Source organism: Anopheles funestus, chromosome 2RL, assembly GCF_943734845.2.
Source record: "Anopheles funestus chromosome 2RL, idAnoFuneDA-416_04, whole genome shotgun sequence".
NCBI classification, from domain to species: domain Eukaryota; kingdom Metazoa; phylum Arthropoda; class Insecta; order Diptera; family Culicidae; genus Anopheles; species Anopheles funestus.
This window is the reverse complement of record NC_064598.1, coordinates 41,430,791-41,456,982: the sequence shown is the minus strand read 5'-3', so window position 1 is coordinate 41,456,982 and position 26,192 is coordinate 41,430,791. Positions and strand designations below refer to the sequence as shown.

The following is a 26,192-nucleotide window of genomic DNA, read 5'->3' as shown; positions in this document are numbered from 1 at the left end:
TCGCTTCCGACGCGCGTTATAAATAGTCATGCCTATAGCCCCTATGGTGCTTAATGCATGGTTGGACTACTTTCCGTAGGAATAAAGTTCGTTAGCGTGTTGTGCAATGGGATGCATATAATTTTCACACTCGATTGGCATTAGTGCTATCCGTTCCCGCGAGTATGAAGCGTCACATAAAAGTTAGTGAGCGTTCGCGAACGATTGAACCAGCGCTCAGAACGTACGATTCGCCGAGGCAGGGTAGTGTTAACGGCAGGAAAATGGATCGCTCTCGGGTGATGTTTAATGGGTAGAAATGTGTATTTTTTTCTTATTCCTAGCTCTAGGAAAATTGAAACTCTGCTTTTCAATATGCTATCAAGCGTAGCTCGTACGGTTTCACAAATATCCCGGAAAAGAACGATGGATTGCGATTTTTATTGTTGGAGATAACATATTCTGGGATTGCGTGGGTTCTGTTGAGGAGTATTTTAAATTTGCAAAATAATATACTTGGAAAGGTATTGCAATTAACGAGCCCTCTCTCTAGATCGTTCTATGCCTTCCCGATTTATTTTTCCATCATAATTGCAATGTGGTTCATAAAATTTAAGGATTATTTTATGCTTTTCGTATAATAATGTCATAATTGTTTTTTTAGTTTCCATTCATGGCAGAGTTGTCAAATTCTATGCGAATATTTAAAGCTATTGAAGTTTAACGAGCTATTCAAGAGCAAGCAGAGCCTAATGATACGTAAAATCAAGAATAATAAGACATGGAGCTTCAGTTTAATTTAAACATAAGTACAGTGTCCGACAAAGTAATAGGATCACCGATGTAAGGAAGTATAAATAACTACATGAGAACATAGCAGTTACAATCAGAGAACAAGTTTGGATAAGAATTTTTGATGATTTGTGCTCATGTGTCTAAAAATGGTTTGACAAAATGATAAGACCACTCATAATTTTTGTAGGAAACAATTTCAATAATTTTTAATGGGCATTATACGCCTTGCCTTGCTCGGCAGTTTTAGTACCTGGTAGCATGCCCATTGTTCTGAAGGACATCTCGTATCCTTCGGGGTATGGATTCTACCAACGCTTGGCATTTTGATGGTTGGCGTTTGGAATATCGTACCAAGCTTCTTCGAAGTGTGGCCACAGTTCTGCACAGTTAGTGCGAGAACCTGTGGCAGGAAGCTTAGAATCAACAATCTGCCACAGGTTCTCTATCGTCGATTATGCAGGATAATTCATCACGTGAAATCTCAGATCCGTTTTGTCGACTTCTTGTGTTAGGCATGAGATTTTAAAATATGCTATTAGTGGCATTTCAGTTTTGTAAGTCGTAACAATATATTAACATAAGTTTTCCTCTTTACAATACTTGGTTACAATTCCTCAGTAGCGGATCTAACGGTGGGCGGAGTAGGCGGCCGCCTAGGGCCCCGTCGTTTGGAGGGGCCCCGAAAGACGACAGAACATGTCATACGTAACGGAACCCGAGCAGAAGCACCCCCCCCCCCCGCCCCCCCGCTCATCTACTACTTATCGAACTCGAACACCAGAGGCCCCTTTAAAACCTCGAACGAACGTTTTCCAAACAATCATATGGATAACAGGATCGGCGGTGACGAGGTTGTGAATTTGCCAGGGGCCCCTTTAAACCCAGAACGAACGTTTTCCAAGGAATCATATGCACAGCCGAGGCCCCAGCGCTGTGAATGGGTTGTTCTTTTTTGAAAACCATATGCACAGGTTTGCGAGTGTGTTTTGGCTAACGGTCACTGAGCACCCCCCCCCCCCCCCGCCTTCATCGTTTGCGGAGTTGTAGGGGCCCCGAGCACGTACAGTAGAGGCCTCCAAAAATGACTCCCCCCCCCCCCCCCGGTCAGCACTTTTGAAAACAGTTTAATTCTCGTTTTTTTTTGAAAATTCAGTTTCACGGCAGTTCGACCATACTTTTTTGGGCCCCAATTACCATTCCGCCTAGGGCCTCCGACAAGCTTGATCCGCCACTTCAAGTCCTAACAGTACGGTTGATTAGTTTGTTTCACCCAGTGGTTTACTAGTGTTTAATTTGCTATTTTCTTTGTGAAAGGATTGATATTACCACGCCGAAGGTCCATATTCAACTCGTTTATTCCTTAGTCAATTTAGTTCAGTCTATTTTATTTCATTCGTTATTCATTATTCCCACTATCCGGTTCGTCTATATTTGTTACTTAGCTTCCTTATGATCGTAATAATTCTATTAACTACTTATCCCTATATAACTCTCTCTCTCTCTCTCTCTCTCTCTCTCTCTCTCTTTCTTCTTGGCTTTAACGACCTTAAAGGTCACGCCGACCATTTCTGCCTTACTAGACTTATTTTAACCACATAGCCGGATAGTCAGTCCTTGCTACGCGGGGACGGTCCGGATGGGATTTGAATCCGGTCCTTCCGTATGGACCTGCGCCGGTTATCACATGCACCACCGGGCTGCCCCAATATTACGAAACAAATTAAATAGGTGAAACAATGAACAAAAAAGATTGTTTTCTATAAAAGCAGTCTCAAAGAGATTCTTCTGCTTTTTGGCACTTAATACCAGAAGGTATTTGTTGACCTCATGCACCCTTATATCCTGTAACCACATGGTTTATTGTGCATATAGGGAAACTCCAGATTTGATATCGACTCTCATGTGTAAAGATTGATGCCACTATCATCAAACTCTTCCAGCTGTTCGTTTCCCTTATCATTCACATTTGAAAAACATTCAATCCTTTTAGCCATTTTCATGCATTATGCACCATCTGCAGGCTGGGATGTGCATCAGTTCTTCGCGTCATATCTTAAACCACGCTCAATGAAGTCCGCGCGTAAGTTCACGCGGATTGTTTTAATGTACGGAAGCTCGTTTCCATCCGTTTTTTTTGTTGTGCTAATAGTTTCACAAAAGCACTAGAGAAATGGACATGCAGTCCAGCGCAAGTTTATGTATAAAACATTGAAAAAGAAAAAAACGAGAACATGAGAGCACGACCAGGCACCATATAATGAAGCAATTTATTCCGGACGCAGTGGTTTACGCCGTCTTGTTGCCACTCACCATCCGATGGGAGAACATTCCATTTCTCACCATTTCTCATTTCACCAGCAACGTTTTTTGGGGGAAGGGGCTGGAAGCAACCCACCAACACGGACATTCCGCTGGAAAGAAAAATTGCATCGCTTTTCGCTTTCTTTCATCGCGCATTTTCCATTTTTTGTGTATGTTTCGTTTGCTCTCTGCGGACTTAACATTGGTTTCATGCTGGGTGTGTATGTATCGCAACGTGGTGGCAATGATGAACTCTTCACAGCAGCAGCAGCAGCAGCAGATTTTTCGCCATTCCCCGACGAATTATGAGAAAATATTCCAAACGCCACTTGCTTGCTGGTTCTTTCCATTGCTTTCTTGAACCTGATAGTACACGCTCCGGCAATGCATTTGCTTAAAGGAAGAAAACCCCCAACGCTTGATCCATGTTAAACACTTCACGCGAAGGTGGTGGTGAGTAAAGGGGGGAGGGGGGGTTTACGTATAGCATGGTTTTAAAAACATCCGCCCCGGTGCTCGTTCTTGCGTGCTCTATTAAGACTGTATCAAGACAAATCGCGTCTCCACGATCTTTCCATTTCGTTTCACCCGCGGCGGATGCCCGCGGCGGTCGGGCTGTCATCTTCAGCGGGTGGAAATGAGAAAAAGCTACCGGCAATAGGAAGAACCTATGCAAGAAAAGCTCACTTTACCAGCCACCGTGTAGTGAACCCATTAAAGTGGAACGTGATAGCGCACAAGGTTCTCCATTTACGGGAAAGGATTTGTCCGTCGCATGACTACAACGAAGATACCCCGCGTAAGAAGTCAGAATGTCTAGGGTGTTTTTTTTCTTTTTCCCAGCAAAGAAGCTATCTTTTCTCTGACGACTTTTCACACTCCGTACAAACACTGGCACCTTTCGAGGTCGCTGCGAAACTGCGTGGCTGCATCATTCGGTTTTTCGTTATTTCTAGATGAGCTAAATTAAACCAATGGCATCGAGCGGCAGCATCCCTTCGGAGTGACTGGAGGAGAATATCCGCAAACGAGGTTACTTCATACCACTTCCGTTAATTACTGTTTCGGTCAGAGAGGTTAGCAGCTACGGTGAGCCAAACAGAAAGAGAGAAAGAGAGAGAGAAAAGGAAAGCACAGCGCGAAGATGAAGCGCGTCACCCACGTAAATGGCGTAGTAACGTTAAGCCAAAAAATGTTCTCAGAAGAAGCGCCATTTAAAATGGTGTCAGATGCGGAAAGGAAACGAACATTTTGGTGTGGTAACGTTTTCGCTACTGGCGCATGAAAATTTGTACCAGAAAGTGCGGCAATGTTATGACACAGGTGAAAAGTCTTATTATGGCGCTGGGTAGGTCGAGATGGTCTGCCTCACTAATCCTCAAGGTTTGTCATAGGACGCGAGAGGACGATGCTGGTGTTAATATGTTGAAGTGTGTCTCCAAGCAGGAATGAAACATATGTGCATGTGATGCAATCTACGCCATGGCTAGAGTTGAAGGTATCGCATTGCACAACGGCACATTTGATCAGAAAGTGCTTGAGTGTCAGGGAATGATCTCTCGGCGTGATAAGGCACAACTACGAATACTCTGCCAGTACGTTGGCGAACGTTGAAGGGTATACTGAGGAGTTCTTTCTTCCTTTAGACGGAAAAGTTTCAGTTAAAGCAAATAGTTCTATGCAACCCGGGGGTTGGGGGGGGGGGGGGAGTGGGGGGGGGGGGGGGTTGTTGGAATAACCAACGCAACGAGAGGCACTTTTCATTTATTCCCTGCTAGAGTATTAACAGACGTGATGTTGAATTCGTTCCATATCCGGATGGAATACGTTAGAGGCATTCCGGGCTTTGAAGAACATTGTATTCACACTAGCTGGTTCAATACCACCAGTGGCGGCGGGGGAGTAAGCATTTCAAGCAATCGGGAAAAATTGACCCCCCTTTTTCTTTGCAGGCACTAATCTTTTCGCTTTATGAAACGAACGAAGAACAACCATCCCACGGGGGCCTGAGCTTCGTACCAGATGAAGACTCTTTCATCGACGTTCTGTAATTAATTCAAACAAAACTCTCTCGACATTTTCATCCCGCATCCCTTTTTTTTGGCCGTCCTTCCGTGGGCACATTTGTATGCCAGCATGTATGTCTGGCAGGCAGGCAGGCACGGTAACATAATGGGGCGTTTTGGGTTGGGGTAGTCCTCTCTGGAGTAAAAATATATCCAAAATCCCAAACGTCTGCAGCCAATAGTGAGAAAGGTTGAGTAATGTGCCCGGTTTGTGGTTGCTAAATGTTCGTAGCACGAAGGTCGGTTTCAATTCTGTCCATGATACCGGAAGCGAGTTTTCACGAAGGAATTCTACATCACCAGCAACCATCACATTGGAATTGGGCCAGTGTACAGGGGAGGTGTACAGGGTGCAAAACCCTCAAAACCCGTCCTGACCAAGAACAAAAGCAGTAAGATGAGGGCATTTTAATTATAATACGATTATGGGCTTTACTCATTGGTGAGGCTCGTTGGGTTTTAGCAATCGGACATGAAGCAAACCCCGGGTATTGAGGTTTCGTATGATGTGCCAGACCATTTGCCGATGGTAACCGGGCTAAAGGGTAAAATTTCAAATCGATCCCATGTTTGTACATGCGCTCACACAACTGTCTGCCAGGGTGTCCGTCAGAATCATTCAATGGTGAATAATTAATGGTCTCGTTCGCAACTTCTACCATTCATAGCAAACGGATGCTGTTCGGCAGGATCGCTTTGGTACAATCAGTTCAAATAATGGAATTTTCTTAAGGATCCATCCTTATCTACGCACATCGTTTCGAAACAACCCACGTCACTGGTGTTGTAAGCCAGAAACGGCCCAGCATCATGTGTGGAACGATGTGCGAAAGGTGAATTCTGCTCCGGTTGTTGCTTAAGGTTTGCCCGATTCACATCGTGTCACTTTTAATTGCTATCTCGCACTGTGGTTTTCCATTCAATTCCTTCATGTTTCTTCGCATGTTTGCAACTCCCCACGGGAGGAATAAAGCGCCCTACACGCCCGTCAAAGCATCACATTAATAATTATGAAATCATCTCTGCAGCTCTGTAGCAAAACCCATTTAAAATTAGCAGCGATAAAAGCCAAAACATATATCCCCATCAAACAGTGTCTTCTTGCTGGTGTAATGTGTGTGTGTGAATCGTTGCTTTTCATAAGCTTTCATAAGCGAGTCGATTTAAAGTCAGACTAAAGCCACCAACCAACTTTATACAGTCACGCCAATCCCTCTCACAACGGGCACACGTTCCCACGAGACGAGAATTCTATCGATTTCCCGTTCCGAAGGGAAGTTTGAAAGCTGGAAGATCTAATTTGTTGTCACTGCTGCTGCAAAACTACTTTACTGTGTCAAGCGTGCCGGGTCATGCAAAACCCAGTTGGTATCGTTCCGTCGGTCGCACTGGGACCAAACCCAGGTCCCAAATCCGATCAAATCCTACTTGGAAATCCTGCACAAAGAAGCGTTGGCTGTCAGTTTTTGGCGACACCGGGCTCGGTTTCGCAACTGGAAATGGTTTCCGTCCGCGAGGCACGTCCAGTTGTGACAGGAGACGCAGCTACTGGTGGCATTTTCGGCAATAAGTGAGTTAATATATTTCACGGCGTGCGTGCGTGTCTGCTTCATCCGACTATCGAGTGTATCATTTGCATAAATGATAAGGCAATTATCAGTGTTTAACAGCGCTTTTGGTGGTACGGCACTAGTGAGTTAGCAGTGGTTGTGCTTGCTAGTCGTGGACGTTGGACTAATGGTGTGCTACCTGGGGCCGATTGAGAAAGGAACAGGCATTAGTTCAAGCTTAAATTTAAGTTTGCTGTGGTATGGTTTGACTGAAACAGAACCACAAGCAAGTAGTCAGTTTCTTTAAAGCTCTTTAATAAGATTTAAAAAAGTGATGAGAGTGACAAGATATGGATAGGTCTCTATCCATATCTTGTCACTCTCATCGCATATATCTAAAACTTAATAGGAGCTTTTTGACAATTTAAGTTAGTAAGTGAAAAAGACTAGGCGCCTCCATGAGAGGTTTGAATTTAATGGTTAGAGGTTTAGAGGTTAATCGAATAACATATCTTCAATTTTTAAACATTATTTTCATAAAATTTATTTTTATGTTTTTTGTTTATTGATGGTGAAAAAGATTCAATTATGCAATCATTATTATGGAGTGATTTATGGAATTGTCTTATAAATTCCGGACCCAGTTCTGTGTCGTATGAAGAACAATATCTCATTTTTAAATCTTTCATTAGAAATCCATCAAAGCCAAACACATTAAACGGATTGAAAAGCGCTGTTTATTTAAATAAAAAATCTACCATTCACTTATTTATTGTTCTTCACGGAACGTACCGAGAATACGTGTATGTGAATGGCGAAAAAAGGACAAAGTAAATATATTCATATCCAATCCGCTCAGCAGGAAAAACCCCTTTCCGACAAATCGTTTCGATGATTTACTTCCGCTGCAAATGCAAATCACAATGCTGTCAATTCCGTCCGGAAAAAACAAAAATGTCGTTACCCGACGATGAGTCGTGTTTTCTCAGCACTGTTGCTATTCTTATCCGGTCGGGGAACACAATACATAGATGGGGGGAATGGCTGTGTTCAACAGCTTCTCTGTTGATGCAACAACGTACAACGGGTGTGTCTTTTCAGTGCCCGACAAACGGTATGTGTACGTTGTACTGCTTGTTCGCATATTTGCACCGAAGCACCGGTGGGGGGAGTTGTTGGGAAATGGAAAACTTAACGGAAGGCGAAAGACACAAGCACTCATCCTTTCGATTGCATCCAGTAGCGATCGGTTGTTCTCATCGTGTCAAGCGAACAGAGAGACCATCCTCTGCCAGTAACGGCACCGGTGTGATGAATTGTGAAACCTCCCTGGGGCTTGCCAGTCCAACGTTTTGGGAGATATTCCCGGGTAACATGTCGTCCGGAACGGCAGACACAACTGACGGGTTGACGAAAACATTGAAGAGAATCATGTTTTTGACGCTACAAAGAATGGCTCGTTGGTGTACTTTATTCAGGACGTCCGGTTAAGACCACTTCTTTGTAAATACGATGTGCCATTTTGGTGTAGAGGGGGGAAAGTAAAGAAGCATTTTAACTGATCGAAAATTGCTGAGGCAGGACTGTTATCAGAGGAAATGTTTGCGTTTGCGTATGGAATATCATTGTTGTCTTTCGATTTGTTTTGTTGTGATTGATTGGGTCTATTGTTTCCTTTCTGTGCCAAATGCCAACGTAATGTTACACAGTAATGTCACTACGTTTTGGAGAAATTTTGAGAGAGAACACTATTTTCTTTGTAAATAGTTACGTTTTCCACAACAGTCCCTTTTGTGGTATAAAAATAAAATTGTATAACCATCTCAATTTTACTTATAATTGTACAAAATAAATCTGTTGTCGCTCGATGATGAAACGAGACAATCTTAAAATAAAACTTAATCGTAATACATCCCTCGACGTTCAAACCAAAGCTGCATACACATTTTCCTGTGGTTTACAATGCAACCAGTCAACTAGACCACCGAATGGGACGGGTAGTTCCTTGATTTATGCTACCGTCTGTGCCGTCGTTTATTTGTGATATCCTCCCGCACCAAACTAGCGTCATTCCGGCTATCGACCGAAGGAGAGACTTTTTCTTCTACAAAACCAGTACCGTGGTGCCACCTTCCGGGGTCATGTCTTGGGCGACAGTCTCGTTGCGCTGTTATGGTACCGCATATTTCTTGCCACATTCCGTCACAGTCTGCTTGATGGCTTTTCCAGGCCATTATTCACAGTTTATTGCTGTCAGCAGAGGCACAATGATGACAACGATCGTGTGCCGGTGTCTGTGTGTAGTTCCCCGAATCGATAGCATCTACCCTTACTTACGTACCGGTATATGCCTATCGTGCGACACCGGGGCCACTCGTGTCGGATGAGCACACATCCAAGTATGGGGAACCAAACCCCGGCTGCATCAGGTATCATCTGCCGCAGAGTGCCAACTACCGACGAAGCCACAACCCGAGAGCCGGTAAATGAGGCGTGCATGTATGCATGCATAAATTTGTGTGGAAATTTATTATATTACTTAAGGTGACGGCTAAGTTTCAACCATTTGTCAATCCATCTTTGATGCATTCCTTTTTCCCATTCCACTGGTACATGGAAGTCTAATCTCGTTCTTGGCTTTCGATCGTTTCGTTTCATGATCACCGACCGGGATAGCTGTTCGCACCACCTTGGACACCGGAGAATCCTTACTACCACTATCAGGTGGTAGAAGAGCAACCAATCGGCACCATCCTGACGACGGTTCAAGCAACAGATGCCGACTCAACGATTGCCGAATACCGGATGACGGAGAACAGCTTTTTCGAGATTCACAACACTACAGGTAAGGGGACCGCATTAACCTTTCGGATGCTTTTAACGAAGTGTCCTTATGCTAAACAAACCACACTCAACGAGACACAAGTGCGACAAACGGGACAGCAAAATAGTCATGCATGAGCACAGAACGAGGACGACCGAATGGTCGCGTGTAGGAGTTTATTAAGGGTGTTTGGGTGTTGTATTGATTCCTGACAAAGCTTACCATGCCTTTGCAATCATCTGGATACAATGGCCAACCGCAGACCCTATCAGTGTGGGACAGGAACCATTAACAGGCCAGGTGATAAGATAAGGAAATCATTCTGCGTGACTTAACGCTCGGTCGGCGGTGCGTTAGTGCTGCACTTGCCTGTTGACCATTTATCGATTATATATTGAATAACCTACCTAGGATACGTTCGCACTCCAGTGCACATACAGGGGCTGGGCACCTCATCATCCTTGCAGTGGGTAAGCCTGTCGCCTTATCACCACAGTCCAAGCCAGTTGAAGGTGTATCGTAAATTTAACTTCCATAATTGTCATCTGAACGTGCATCTGTTTCCTGACGCGAATGCAATGAGGAAGTCCTCTGCCACCGCCGGACTAGCGTAGCAAAAGTTGAACTGAATCAATAAATTAGTAACGTGTTTAATGTCACCAAATGGCTTCCCGACCGAGCGTCGCTGCACAGCGTGGTTAGTTAATCGGTTTAATTAGTTCCGGTTGTCCGTTGAACGGTTCACGCTCCGGATTCAGGGAACTGATGGTGTAATGTGACATGCTACATACATGTTATCGTGCATTGATTAGTAGTGTCTACGATGGTAAGGAGCTAATTTTACTTGTTTTAAATTTATTATTAAACCATTGAGGTGCAAGTTGATTGTATGAATTAGGTTCAAATTGAATCTACAAATTAGCCATGAATTACTATACCCAAGAAGCATTTCTTTTTCTTTTTAGTTTTCAACATGCTGTTTTAAAGTTCTTTTTTGGTGCTGATATTTTTTACATCCTTCAAACGTCGTAAAGATGACTAGAAAAATGACCATTAAACTTAAAATATTCATTCAGCTGGCAAAGGCTATTAAGTACCTCAAAAAGTTCGTTTTTAAAACCACTTGAAGACTTATTTAAGATTCGAAAATCTTTAGATAATTTAATCTTCTCTTTACCAATATGAAATCTTAAAAGAATTAACAAAATTAGCTTATCTATACTTGATCAATATTATGATCCAACTTCGTAAACTGAATTTATTTGTAAATTTATATTAAAGTTTGTCTTTTCGCAATGGAAGGAACGCTCTGGAGGAAATCTTTTTAAGAATTATTAATCTAGATTTGTACAAAACGGTTTGTCCAGTGTTTGTTAAGTTTATTTACAATGCTATAATCATATTTTCATAAGGCATATGGCTCAAACGGCCTGATGATGTCTGTGAAGAAGATTCGTAAGATCAATTAATCGAAACCATTTTAATTTGCATAATTTTTAGTGGCTGTATGTGTTAGCCAAATTGATGGATTGATCAAGTGGTTGGCGAAAATGAAGACTTTGATAATGTAGAAACTTTGTTGCTGACATATGATACACGGAGAATCACAAAACATTTATTGAGCGAATTAAGGTCGTTTATATGGTTTATAAAAGATTCCCAAAATATGTTTAAATCAGCTTTGTTAAATAACTTCGATGCTATGATATATTTTAAGGTGTGAAGTTGAGTTACAATAATAACATTTTCATTATGTGTGAGAGAGTCGACGAATTGACTTTTTTTTGGAATAAACATGTTCTTTGAAATAGTTGGAAGATATGATTATAAAATTTAAAACCGATTTGTAGAATGAACCGTTTCAGTCTAAACATACCTTGTTTTAATGCAACATTTGAAAATTAAAATTTTTAGACAATAGTCTTAATGATATAACAATAACGAGATTGTACGAACTGTGAAAGAGCTCAAAATGTTATTGGGATGTTGATGAAAATTATAAGCTATCACTATTTTTATGAAGTGACAAATTTAAAAATGATTATAAACAATGCAAATAACTTGAATAGATTAAAAACTTTAAATTCCCGATCAATAGGGAAGAAAAACAAACAAAATAATTCATTTTCAATCGTATATTAGCATCCAAAACCAAACAGTTTGCTCGGGACAACTTAATCCATTGTTGCATTATCGACAAAACACAAAGCTCTCCATGCTGACGATCTATAATCCCACAAAAGCATTTGTCAAACAGTTCGTTGTTGTGCAGATTAATGTTCAATAACATACCACCCCGGCGCCGTTGAGCACCAACCTAGTTCAAAAGGACGATCAAACATTGGCATATAGCATCGCATTGTTTCGCTTCATCACTTCGGCTAATAATTCAACTGTTCTTTGCGTGTTTGCCGCTGCCCATTCTCGTGCACAAATGAAGCCAAATCGTCACCTAATCTGATGCGGCATCAACGAATTAACACAGCACATGCACGGTAGAACACCTCCGCCAAAAACCCCCTGGTCCGGCGTCGAAAGGGTGCCAATTCATGCTAAAAGTGTAATTATTTTATCATTTTAACCTCATCATAACGGGTTGCACAGGGTACGGTACACATCCCCACACACACACATACAAACACGCTCAATACAGAAGTCATCCCCGGGATCAACCCAATTGGCCAAAGCGAATTCGAATCCATTTCGCTGAACGCAACAATAGCTTTTACGGAACAGCTGCGGAAGTGATGCAGTGCGAACTGATAATTTATTATATTTCATTTCCTGCCCACGATTCGGCACGAACCTGGGTCCGTAGCCAGGGTGCGGGAGAGTTATGAAGCGTTAATGACCAAATGTAGCCATCCTGGTACGGACCAGCGCACATATTGTTCGTTCCGAACGGTGTACAATTTCGAGTGCATTTGTTGGATGATGCACAATTTGACATTCTAATTATGCGGCGATGAAAAATTAACGCACCACTAAACTAACGCTCGCGTTTCACCAAAAACATTTGCACTAATCTTGCAGGCCTGGTACGAAGCAAAGCGCGCATCGACTACGAAACCTCGCCGGTGATAAAGTTCAACGTGTCCGTCATCGATACGGGCGTGCCGCAGCTTACCTCCACGGCCCAGTTCACGGTGAATGTGGTTAACACGAATGACAACGATCCCGTGTTCGAGCTGCCAGAGTATATGCTGCAGGTGCGTGAAAATAGCCCAGTCGGGACGCTGGTCGGTATGGTGCGGGCCATCGATGCCGATGCCGGGCTGTACGGGCAGCTGACGTACACGATCGTGGGCGATCATAGTGGGAACTTTGTGATCGATCCGGACACCGGTGCCATCACCGTACACAATGCATCCGCACTCGATCGGGAAGCGGAACAGGAAGTTAGCCTGACGGCGATTGCCAGCGATCGGGCACCGGAAGGAATGAGACGGTCAACCACGGTACCGGTCCAGATACGAATACTGGACGAAAATGATAATGGGCCAACGTTTTCGCAGCAAATCTACCATGCAACGGTGGCGGAAAATGCGGCCCTACATCCACCGGCGGCCATTTTGCAGGTGCGTTAAGAAATTCATTCACTTCCGTTCAATTTCGCACTGTGGTCACTATGTCATGTTTTGGTACGTTTTGGTACGGTTTTTTTTTGCTGTTGCAGGTAATGGCGACGGATCCGGACGAGGGTGCAGCAGGAGACGTTAAGTACGCCATACTGTCGGATAATATTGGTGGAATTTTCCGGTTGGACGCAAACTCGGGCATCCTCTATCCTGGGGCCAGTTTAATTGGAAAAAGTGGTAAGCTAATGGTGTGAATGGTGGGGCCAGCAAATTAGAATACTTGCGCCTCCACACGTCGCGGACGCAGGGGACGATCGATGATGACATCGTTGCGATGGATGTGGACATGTTTATATCAATTTATTAGCCTACCCCGTAATGGATGGTTCCGATCTCCTCTCAACCCCCTTTTTGCGCTGCTTGTTGATACTTTCTTTCAGTAGTGATACTTATATGCGTGTGGTACGCCCCTTTTGCATTTGCAGGTCAATACCGCATCGATATCGAGGCGCGCGATGGATTAGGTTCGGGACCGCACAACGATGCAGCCACAATAGTGATCGAAATCCAGAGCATCAATCAGCATCGTCCCGTGTTCATCATGCCGGCACTCTACAATGCGACGGTCGAAATTCCGGAGGTAACGCAAAGCTCATCCAATAGCCGATGCCACCCCCCCCCCCCCGGGGGCTCATGTGAGGTACCATCGTATCGTGCGTTTTTTGTCCAATGCAACCCGGTACGGACGTTATCCGCATCGTACCGTGTTTAATTGAGTTTTTCATTAAAATTCTATTGAAATTTTCACTCAAACACCGCGCTGGTGCGTGTGACGAGGCACCGGCGATAGTTGGTAATATCGTAACGGTAGTAGTGTTGCGTCACATGCATTCCATGGTGTCGATATCGCACGCGGTTTAAATTAAAACGTTCAATTCGAAAAGGCCTCCTTGTTGAGGTGCTGCTCCACGTGTAGAGCCGTTTTCGCGGCTGCCGCATGCAAACCGGCATGGGATGTGGGAATACGCAGGGAAAATGAAGGGACTGTGTTCGAATGGGACACAGCTTATTGAATGTTGCAAAATAGTGGAATGAACATCCTGGGATCCTTTTCTGCCGAACAAGAATTGTATATATTGCGACACAGAATAATTTAATTTCTGATGAACTGCATTCATTAAGCTTAAAGATCTTGGAATGGTTTTTGTTTGAGTGACATTTTGAGCACATATTCAAAATGGTTGATAATTGTCTTGCAGTTCGATATGTTTAAAGGCTGTTTTATTTAATTAAATAGCAAGTTCAAATTGAGATTGTTCAAATTGAGCAATGATTAGTTTAGTTATTAATTTTTAAAGTACTTCTATCGAAGTAGATCAATCGCCTCATCGAAAGTCTTTGTCTTTATTCGTAGAACTTGGCCACTCCAGATTATTTGGTTATGACCGTTAAGGCGACCGATAACGATTCCGGATCCAACGGTAAAGTGCTCTATTATCTCCAGGTACGTTACCCTTCTTTATGTCCTTCAGATTTTGTCGTTTTATTTCGAACGAAATGTGCAATCTCTATCTATATTCTTAGGTGAACAGTGTAAACGTACAGGAAACTGAAGAGTTTAGCATCAACGAAATGTCCGGCGAGTTACGCATCCGTCGACAGTTGGACCGGAAACGGCAGTCACGGTACGAGTTGATACTAGTCGCCCGTGACCAGGGCACACCCGCTTGGTTCGAAACGTTACGCTTCCTCACCGTACTGCTGGTGGACGTGAATGAAAATTATCCCGAATTTCCGGACGCTTCGAATCCGTACAAATTTTTCATCACCGAAAATGGTGCGCGCGATGTGCGGATCGGTAAGATACAAGCCTTCCTGGATAGCCCGAGCCCGGCCATCTTTTACTACATGCTGCTCGGCAACGAAGACGGTGCGTTCTACGTGGATAAAACGAGTGGTGACCTGTACACGAACCGGTCCATCGATCGGGAAGAAAACGACATGTACGTGCTGTACGTGCTCGCCAGCAAGCAGTCCGATTTGTACGTTAGCGAGCACGAGCGTGCACTGCTGTCGTTGGAACAGCTGGAACGGAACGCTACCGTGGCGAAGGTGTGGGTGAACGTGCTTGACATCAACGATAATCCGCCGGTATTCAAGCGGGAAGTGTACTACGCCGGCATTAGCTCGAAAGCATCGATCAACGAGCTGGTCACGATCGTAAATGCGACCGATCGGGATTTGGGCGTGAATGCTACGCTAGACTTATTCATACGTGGCTCATATTTGTACAAATATGGTGCTAGCAAGACGACGGGAAGCATCGTACCGAGCCCATTCGCTATCTCGAAGGAGGGACGCGTCGTTACCGCCAACTATATGGCAGAGTACAACCAGGACCGCTTTGTGTTGGAGATAGCGGCGAAGGAGGTTGAATCACCGGAGCGAGAAGCGGCAGCACGTGTCCACGTGTGGATCTTCAATCCGGAACAGTTGGTGCGCATGATCCTGTCTCGGCCACCTTCAGAGGTGCATCAGGATCGGGATGAGATCGTGTCGGAGTTGGGCAATGCAACGCAGCGTCTTATAATTGTCGACGAAATTCGCTACCACGTGGATAGCCTTGGGCGCATTCGTATGGACTGGTGCGATATGTACTTCCACGCGGTTGATATGACGACCCAGATGATCGTGCCGGTTGAAGAAATTCTGCGAGAAATTGATGCAAAGTATGATTTTCTTCAGGTAAGCTCGAACATGTCATTTAGATTTGTTGGTACTTGACTACAATTCATACTCACCCTGACTGACTGGTTAATCCTACACAATAGCTCATCCATCGACACTGTAACCTCTCTCTTAACTTCCATAGACATTCTCGTCTGCTCTAAACTATTGCACTCCTACTTTCCGTCATTCCCTTCATCCTCCATGGTCGGATGCGTGTGCTATAGAGAGACAAGAATCGCCTTTTTCACCTATATCGTCGTTAAAGGTCGGATCATTATAAGCGCGCATACAAAAACACATTTTTTGCCTACCGAATTTACCGAATTATATAATTTACACTATCGTAGGTACTTCGGTAGATCAACTCCAATTTCACTCTAACCCCCGCTCATTTTGACACTTCGTCAATGAACGCCGTGGAAGCAGCTCCTTGCCTTACATGACGCTGAATTCTTCGTCCAGTGATACTACTCCACATATTTGCTCACTATTCGCCCGCCATTTCTCGAGAATTTTCGCTGACACTAATACTGATTTCGATTGCTTCCTTCGGACTGGCCAATATGACAAAAAACACATTAAACATGGACTCTATGAGAGTTAGTGTTCCACAAGTCGTTAGTGCCTTGGCAAAACTTAAACCTTCCTTCTCCCCTGGTCCTGGCTTCTATATTTAAAAAAACTGCAGTTCAGCCTTAGCTATGCCTTTAGGTTTCTTGTTCAACCTTTAGCTATCCTCCGGTGTCTTTCCAGACATCTGGGAAACTGCATGGCTATGTCCGATCTTCAAAAAGGGTTTTGCAAAAAGTTCGAAAGTATTTGAATCCATAGCTCTTGAATACATGTTCTTTTCCTGTAAATCGTGGATTAGTGCCAACCAACATGGCTTTATGCCAGGACGCTCAACTACCACTAATTTACTGCAGTTTGTCTCATCCAGGATAGACCGTATGGATCAGGGACTCCAGGTCGATGCAGTATACTCGGGTTTTTCTGCGGCATTTGGAAGTGGATCAAATGGCTCAAATCTTATCTTATAGGACGTCGTTACAATGTCAAGATTTGGGATTTTATGTCCTCGTCTATTGTGAGCACGTCGGGGATTCCCCAAGGTTGTGTCCTTAGTCTTTTCCTTTCCCTTTTGTTTGTGAACGATATTACGTGTGTACTTCCGCCATCTACTGGATCTTTGGACATCTACTCTATGAGGATGATAGTAAAATCTATACATCGATAAATGACCAGAAGGATTGTTCGCCCCTTCAATCGTATATAGACATACATATTTTCCTATGGCTTAAACGATCCGTTTCTTGTCTCTCTATGGCACTTTAACAATCTGTACCACGTCTTCGATTTTAACTCCTCCTTGGCCTCATTCCATTCCCGCACATCACAACTTTCCGATCCTTACTTCCCCGCTAAAGTTGAGTTCTGGTTATACTTTTAGTTTAGTTTATAAGTTAAACTTTGTTAAACCTCTTAGGCGCACAATTTTAAATAAAATAACAAATATCAATCTGAATTCCAATTTGACAGGATTACAACGCTGGCTTTTCGATACTGAATGTTGTACCGGCTTACGCTACAACGGCGCAGGATGAATTTGACCTAGCTTTGGCAGCATTGATCGCACTTTTGATAGTGTTATTCGTTGGAGCAGTTAGTTTCATCGTACTTTGCTGTTGTTTAAAGCATTGGTAAGTTGTACGGCAAGCTCTCGGATGAGCATGATGTCTAAATGAGCTACTATTTGTCCACTCAGGTCTATCTCGATACCGAGCGAAACGAGACGAAAGGATGCACTTATCAAAAAGCAGATCATAGAAGATTTAAACACAACCGAAAATCCCCTCTGGATTGAACAGTAAGTACTAGCTGTGATGTACTTCTATCCCAACGCCATATTACACATACTATTAATTCATTCCACAGAAAGCTAAAGCTCTACGAAGAGCAGGAGCTAACGATGCAGGTATTCTCCGAGCCGGAAATGTCCCAGCAGCAGTCGATGAACAACTCGAACAGTACGAACAGCGCCCAGGATCCATCCTCACAGCTGTCGCTTACGCTTGGGCTCGACCATCACCATCAGCTGCACCATCAGCAGACACCACCGCATCTGTCACAGCATCGAAGAGATTCGTACGATCTGTCACAGGCGGGTGATAATACGTACGCCACCATACAACCGCGCAACTATGGTACCAACAATCTCAGTACGGTGCTGGGCAGTTCCATGGTTCCGCCCGGTGGTTTAAGCCCGTCCGGTGTCACAAGCACCAGTGCAACGAGCTCGAGTGAAGTCGCCGACTATGCGACATTGCGCAACAGTCGAGCACCTTCGGTAAGTGATGGAGTGCTGAGCAGGAGGTGAACCACTGTGCATGAACCTAACCCGTACACGTTTTTATCGTTATTTTTTCACAGCAACTGTTCGAGTTCCGGGGTTCCACGTTTCAGGTGCAGCAACCAGGCGGTACAGATCAGCCCGATTACGTGACGGAGCTGATGTAGGTTTGCATCGAGGTTAAGATTGCTCCATTTTTAGTGTAGTAGAATAACTAATAAGTAGGGTTTTTGTAGTGTTCTTTTACTCTACACTTCGAAACATTCCAGAAGTCATAGAGAGAAGGTAGAATTTGCACACAGAACTGGGTGAAATGGTAGGAATGTGTAATGGTAATATTACCCACGCGTATCCGAAGTGTCCGAAAGTACACGATATTTCATCTCCTGACCGTTACACCGAAAAAGGATTGAAAAAAAAACAAGACTTAAGCAGAAACCTTGATGACGCACAAGCTCCATGGATGAGCGAATTACGAGATTACATGATAGAGACAATAAATAGATTTTATTGAGCTGGGCTAGGATACCGCAAACGCGTATCAGTACATTTGGCAGGGAACGCCGTTCGGGACGGATTTGGAAATCCCACAGCAAAAAAGAAAAAGAATTAAATGGCGTACGGGCGCCATTTACAATCCCTTTCGCATCCATTTTCGATTCCCCCGATTCCCGTCCCATTCATATGAACGCATTATGTGTGCTTTCATCAATTAATTTATTTTCAATCATTATCACACCATTACCTTCACCTCTGCCCAGAATTAATCATTCTTTTCGTGGACCATTTAAACCCCCGGTACCCCAGGGGATCGGTGCGGGGAAGCCTGATGCATTCATCCCTTATTATATTCCATTACGTCTTTTTTGTTGTTGTTGTTGTTGTTGTTAATCTCCCTGCGATGCCACCGATTGTACAACATCATTGTTATACACGAAACGGTGCAACATGTCACCCGTTAGCCGCTCGATTGGTGGTCAATTCATTAGCGTCCGCAATTTTATGCTTCATGCTCATTATTCTTTCAATCCATCCCTTGCATCCCAACGATAACGAGAGCTCTGCGGTGGCAAAAATTAATGTGAAGGAAAAATAGTAGTTCAACAGCACAGGCAACAGAAAAAAAACACGAAACAACAGAAGCAACACACAAAAAAAATCATTCACATCATACGAGCTTCCGACACACAATTGATTGTTGATCCTATAAGCCGCACAACGTGCCGTTTAATCATTTCCGGTGCACTTTTCCCGTTTTCCTGTTCTTCCCTCTTGAAACATCATTTGCGTTCCGTTCTGTCGCGCGATCTTTCTCGCACTCTTCCTCTCTTTCTCGCTATCATGCGTAATAATTCGTTAACTTTAACCTCATTTTCATTCATTATAATTTACGCAGTACAATGTGTGTCCAGGTTTTTTTTTAATTATCCGCGGCTTCCGCTCTTTAAACATTGCTTTTAATACATTCAATTAAACTGATGAAAGGATTCGAATGGAAAAATATAGCTCACGCACAGAAGTCTGTTCTGTGATCTGGCTCTATTCCGGGGAGGGGTTAACCTAAAGCTATTGCAGTGATTTTTTTTTGCTATTTAACCTGCTTTAGATTTTTCTGTGGGGCGCACTATGGAGTGCCCTGTTTGTAATGCAATTGATAAATACTTGATTTTCTTTACATAGCTTCATCACCGAGAAGCAAATAGTTCGTTCGCACGATAAATCGTACCATGTGATGTATGAATGTACTATCCAGCCTGGTGTAATAATCGTAACATGATTTTACATTAAATGTCATCCAGCAAGCTCTCGTGTAGAAACCGTGCCAAACGTTAAATACACATGCCCTTAAAAGTGGTTCCCATTCCCTACATTCCTTCCTTCCCTCCCCTCCTCCCGTTCCAGGCGAGATGCTGTCCGTGCCAGTTACAACACAGAACAAACGAGAAAAACAGAACTGTACATAATTAAATTAATGAATGAATATGTTTAAAAACCGATTGAAATCAATTAAACGGTTCACGTAGCATGGCGAGCAATCATGCGCTACGAAGTGTTGGTAGATGTTTTTTATTTTTCAACATTTTAAAATGGTATTTCGAGTGAAGATTCGCCACGAATGGTACCCAAGCTCAAACACACACACACACACACACAAAGTGGTAGCGTCACAGTGTACAATGTGAAAACAATGTACAAAACAATGGATGGAAAAAAGAACACAATACACACGAGCATGTGTAATTTGATTACGATTGAATAACTTAGATGATATATGTTAAAAAAAAAAATAAGTTGAAAGGAAAAATCACCTGAATCAATAGTTAGTGTTGTTGAGAGAGTGGGAGAGAGTGTGTGCTCAAGAAGTTTTGTGCACACGAGTGTACACTTTAATTTAGTAGCGAAATTGTTTTTATATCAAAATTGTTTTTTATTTGCACCCACTACTGAAGTGAGCTACTTATCGGGTAAATTATGATTATTATTTACTTTGTTTTATTTATTTTGTGCTAGCAATCTGCATCTGAACCGTAATCCATGGTTTCTGTACAGTGTGTATGCGCGAGAGCTCTTCCAAGCAGGGTTATGAGTAAGCGGAGTTAGGGAAAACGGAAAAGTTATAAATTAAGTGAAATAAACAGAGTGTAAACATTGTATCAATAACAAGAACAAACAAAAAAAATCCCATACAGAGACAACCACACAGACAATTGTAAGAGTTGTAACACAATCTTAGGGAAAATAAAAGTTTTTAAACAAATCAATATTAGCTGTTTGATTGTATTTCATTGAATGAATTGCTACTGATTTTGATATATTTTGGAACATGGTTTTGCTAATCATTTGATTTGAACGTGTTTTATTCTAGTAAGAATTTTATTTTTATGTTATACATTTTTTGGATTTTTCACTTTAAAATAGGTAAGTAAAATAGGTTTTGGTAAAAATATTAAATTGATTAATAAAATGGTAGCGAAATAAATGGTTTCATATCAAGCATACTGTTGTCGATTTTTGAAACTGTCTGTTCGTGTCTTAAGAAAATATAAACGCCTTACGTTATGCAATTTGCCGAACGCTAAATGAACGCAGCGATTCCGCAATGGACGTTCTGAGCATACTGAGCATAACTTTCACTTCGCATCGATCGTCTGGTGTTTTTATTTTTAATTTTAACATTGGCCTGGGTGATTTAAAAGAAACAAACAGAAAAGTTACTCGTTTCAGTAGGCAGGGGACTCCTTAAATTACACCTTTGACATTGTGTATCGGTTCATCGGTAACGGCCCTTTGCCTTACAAATTATTGATATCCGCCGGATGGAGCAAGAAACAAAAACAAATCGTCCAGAAACAGGGATATAACGGTGTAATAATGATCAGATCACCTACACACACACACACCCTTCACATGCATCCCGGATACAGCAAATGTCCAAAAACATCTCCGTTGGCGGTGTCTGTTGATAATAATGCATTAATAATTGAACTTACCCGCAAAAGCAACAACAGCAAACCGAAACGGGTTGGGATTTGGCTGTAGTTGGGCCAAGATTCCCGGTTCACCAGAAAGGCCAAGAACTGGAGCAACGAACTGTGAACGAAAGGGAAACGAATGGTATAACGGTAATGATTTATTTTTTCAGCGTGGGTGCCCTTCCGTCCTTCATTCCGTGGGCGGTATTGGTCTCTGGGCCCGAGCTGATCGGTTTTTGGTAGCTTTTCTTGATTACACTTTATTTCATAACAAAAAAAGGTTATTCGAACTGTGCAACAACATACAAACGCGGATGCGGTGAAAATGCGGAATTTATTTTCATTGAAGGTTGATCAAGATTATGGACGATCATCGGTTATCGCTGTAAACACACTTCTGATCAAACATGTGCCACCGAATAAATGACTACTTTAGGCAAACAAAAAACTTCCTCAAACATTCTAACAGAGAAGGGAAATATTTTACCAACAAAAAAAAAGCACAAAAATACAAATTCCATGGCGGATCTTTTAACCTTGAAAGAGTAATCTTTTGATCGGCTTCCGTGACCTTCTTCGTGTGTATCAGCCGGGTGAAACCAACACATAATGATCGACCCTTTTCGGTGGGTGTCGATATTTTTGTACGTCTTTTTTTACGTAACATTATTTGTCGCAATTTTCACCCCAAAACATTGGTTTCGTTACGAATATGTTGTGGTTATCTTATGATCGGGCAGTTTCTTTTCTTCTCATGTTTGTTCCTACGTTATTCACCATTGCATGAGTTTATTTGTACTGTGCTGTAGAGTTTGATTTTGTTTTGCTATTGTTTTTTTTTCGCAAACGCCTCCGCTCGCGATCGCCTTTTCTTTTTCTTATGTTTTGTATTTTTTCTTTATTTATACTTTTTATGAAACAGCTGGAAACATGGGATGTGGGTTGTTGGCACAGTAGCTGTTGCTGTTAAACGAAATTCCGGGTGCTTGAGGGAAACGGTCATTAACCTTATGCACGTTTGCCCTGTTAAATAGCCTTTCGAGGAGTAATCAAATTTATTTGTTTATAAATTTTTTTGCATAAAAGTAAACATTATGTATGAACCAAATGTACACAAAGTTCAAAGATTTTAAACTCAATAATTTCTTCTTGCGCATATTAATTAATCTCGCTGGTCATGCCAGGATGAGATAAACCTATGGGAAGAAATGCCAATTAAAGTAATTGTAAAATTACTCAATACTAATTTTCACAAAACAGCAAATTATTACAAACAAAGTACGAGTAAAATGCATTATTTGATAGAAATTGTTTTTATATTTATTTTGGATTCGTTCACTGACTTCAATGTACACTTATGTATACTTAACTGTACAATGTACAGTTTATTGTATAAATATTTAGTTAGACTAAAGTATTCTTGAAATCAGAATATTAAATTTTATAAAAAGTTTACGTGTGCCGGCTACAGACCGTACAGATGGTAAAGGCACCGGTCTTACACGACAGGAGTGGGTATCAAATTCCATCCGAACCATCGTCTTGCATACAAAAATGACAATAGCGGTACGAGTAATTAAAATCAAGGAAAGACAGAAATGACCTCCCAGTCACTTTAGGTTGTAATCAAGACAAAAAACCGAAGAAAAAACTGAGAATATATTATCCTCATATACTTTGAAATATACTCACACTCTTCTCGAGTTAATTTTCTCTTCGTTATCATCATTGGATTAAAAATTTTAATATTTTGATCCGCATCTCATCCATCCGTAAATCACCAAAACACGTGCCGTTAAATGAATACAGAATGAAAAGAATCGATGTAAAATAAAGAAAGCAGCATAACAGCTAACGAAATCAATGACCACCGGGAGGTTGGGTAAGGTTGAAACATATTTAATCTTTATTTTTATCCAACCACAGAAAACCCCACACACACACACTTGGCGTATATTGAAAACCTTCTTCATGAGCCCTGCTCCGACGTTCGTGCTTACCATCCGCAACTACATCTCTAAGCACCGCAGAGTACCGCCGTATGAAAAGGGCAAACCTCGATACGAAATACCTATTTTTTCGCTCAAAGGCCGCCGGAGGTACAAACAATAATCAGAGCGTTGTTAAAGAGATGGCCGATGGTAAAAACCGGCAGCAAAGCGGTTAGCGAAGCGGTTTGCATGTGATAAGATTTATTTACTTTTGATTTGGTTTGGAATGAAATTTATTTTTAAAACGTTCACCACACGACCACCATCTCACTCGATCGTTTTTGGTCCCTTTCTACCCAGGAGTGTTGGGGAGGGCCATGTTGTGGACGGGCATTAGGAATCGAGGGGATCGATTGAATATCAACGCGAACGGTATATGAAACGAATCACGCGGCCACCCTAAGCAGCTTCCCGAGCGCCTTGGGTCGTATTATGGAGTTAGGTGTTGCTCGTTCGAGTGCTATTTATCGACTGACTCTTTATTCTTAGTCTAATACATACATACATATACTTACATCTAACGCTTACACTATACGCTTATACGCTAACCTACACTTACGACACTACATTCTCCCCCTTAAACGAAGTTTACTTTCTATCTAGGATACTTTAATCTTGGTTGTCCTTCCAGTCTTTTCGATCGTCTTAACGGTGGAGGACTTGATTCACTCCTTTTCCTTTTATGTGAAATATTTACATTTGTTGGTACTACAATTACATTCTTACTCATCCTACTATCCTTTTTCCTTATTTGGTTTTTATGCACCATGCGTATTACTCCATTCAGACTTATTAAGTATCTTAGACCACTTATTTTCTTTTTGACTATTGCTGGAATCCATCTCATATGTTCCTTAAAGTGATTTTTGTAATACACTTCTTCCTCTTCTTCATACTGATCATGATTTGTTATCATTGGAACTTGCCTTCTTGATTCTACCTTAGTTAAGATTTGTCTTTCGTGTCCTTTTATAGGATTTACTTTTGTTATTAATGTGTGTGGTACGTAGCAAAATACTCTCTCCGACGGCGTGACTTTAGTTACAGTACATGGACTATTTCTATAACTGATTAGAAAGTGATTCAGCTTCCTTTGTAGACTTAATGGTTTTAATCTTGTATCCAACAAATACTTTTTTAGACTATCTTTTACTGTCCTAACCGCTCTCTCGGCCAACCCGTTTGACTGTGGGTGGTACGGCGGGGACTTACTCACTTTTATACCTTTTGCTCTTAAGAACGACAAAAACTTTTCTGAACTAAATGGAGGACCATTATCTGACACGATTTCCTCTGGTAACCCAAAATATGCAAAAAATATTTCTAGCATCTCTATAACATTTTCTGCCTTAGTACTTTTCATAATTTTTACTTCCATGAACTTGGAAAAACTATCGACTATTATAAATAACGTACTATTTTCAAAAAAGAAAAAATCTATATGCACTCTTTGAAACGGACGCGTACATTGCAACCATTTGGTTGCGACTATTTCTTTTGGTACGATTTGTCTACACTGACAGACTTGACATGCTTTTATATACTGCTCAAAATCTCTATCCATATTTTTCCACCACACGAGTTTCCTAGCTGACATTTTCATTCTTACCAAACCATCATGGTTTTCATGGAATAGACTGACTATTTTATCTTTCAGCTTATCTGGTATTACTACTCGATCGTTAAAAAATAATACTCCATCTTCTATTGCTAAACTGTTACTAACTTTAGCATAATCTTTCAACTCCCATTTCACATTGTTCGACCATCCATACTTAACATTTTTGTAGACTTTTTGCAAAATACTATCTGACTTTTGGAATTGTTTGACCAACTCAATATCGATAATTGAGGAAGACGAAATCGCATTTAATTGTGTGAACTCCTCATCTATCTCTAAAATTTCTGCCAAAGGTAATCTACTTAACCCATCCACGTGACCCATACATTTTCCTGGCCTATGCTCTATCACATATTCATAATTGGCTAATAACAATGCCCATCGGCTCAGCCTAGCTACTGCTATAGACGAAGTTGTTCTTGACGGTTTGAATATTTCTTTGACGCCTGAGTTATCTGTTACCAGTTTGAATTTGATTCCGTAAATGTATTTATGAAACTTTTGGACACCGAAAACAACGGCTAATGCTTCCTTATGAACCTGTGCGTAATTTCTCTGTGCTTGAGAAAGAGTTGTTGAAGCAAAATATATAGGTTTTTCTACCCCTCCAATTTCATGAGACAAAACTGCACCTAAACCGTAAGGACTTGCATCTACTGCTAAAATAACAGGTTTTTTAGGATCAAATGGTACTAAAACGTTGTTATCTACTAACATTGATTTCGCTTTTTCGAATGATTCCTGACATTCCTTTGACCATACATATTTTTTGTCTTTGCGTAGAAGTTCATACATCGGACTCAATATTGTTGCTAGATTTGGCAAAAACCTGCTGTAATAATTTATCATGCCTAGATACGCTTGTAATTGCATCACATCTGATGGTACCGGTGCTTCAATAATCGCTTTTACTTTTGACTCATTTGGTGTTATT

At 41.9% G+C, this 26,192-nt stretch overlaps 2 protein-coding genes across 10 annotated transcripts in view; one reads left to right on the top strand and one right to left on the bottom strand.

Annotated features, from left to right (window-relative positions):
* Positions 1-20,935, top strand: part of LOC125761688 (cadherin-87A) — a 159,327-nt gene extending 138,392 nt beyond the window's left edge. For all 9 annotated transcript variants that reach the window (XM_049423116.1, XM_049423115.1, XM_049423114.1 and 6 more), the window contains 10 exons: positions 9,368-9,536; positions 12,549-13,093; positions 13,192-13,330; positions 13,579-13,733; positions 14,508-14,597; positions 14,678-15,838; positions 17,363-17,523; positions 17,589-17,690; positions 17,759-18,170; positions 18,254-20,935. In XM_049423116.1, the coding sequence (XP_049279073.1) occupies positions 9,368-9,536; positions 12,549-13,093; positions 13,192-13,330; positions 13,579-13,733; positions 14,508-14,597; positions 14,678-15,838; positions 17,363-17,523; positions 17,589-17,690; positions 17,759-18,170; positions 18,254-18,340 (3,021 nt within the window). In that variant the 3' untranslated portion in view covers positions 18,341-20,935. The remainder of the gene's footprint in view (positions 1-9,367; positions 9,537-12,548; positions 13,094-13,191; positions 13,331-13,578; positions 13,734-14,507; positions 14,598-14,677; positions 15,839-17,362; positions 17,524-17,588; positions 17,691-17,758; positions 18,171-18,253) is intronic.
* LOC125761714 (probable proline--tRNA ligase, mitochondrial) overlaps positions 1-26,192 on the bottom strand; it is a 289,722-nt gene that overhangs the window by 183,024 nt on the left and 80,506 nt on the right. The window lies entirely within an intron of this gene.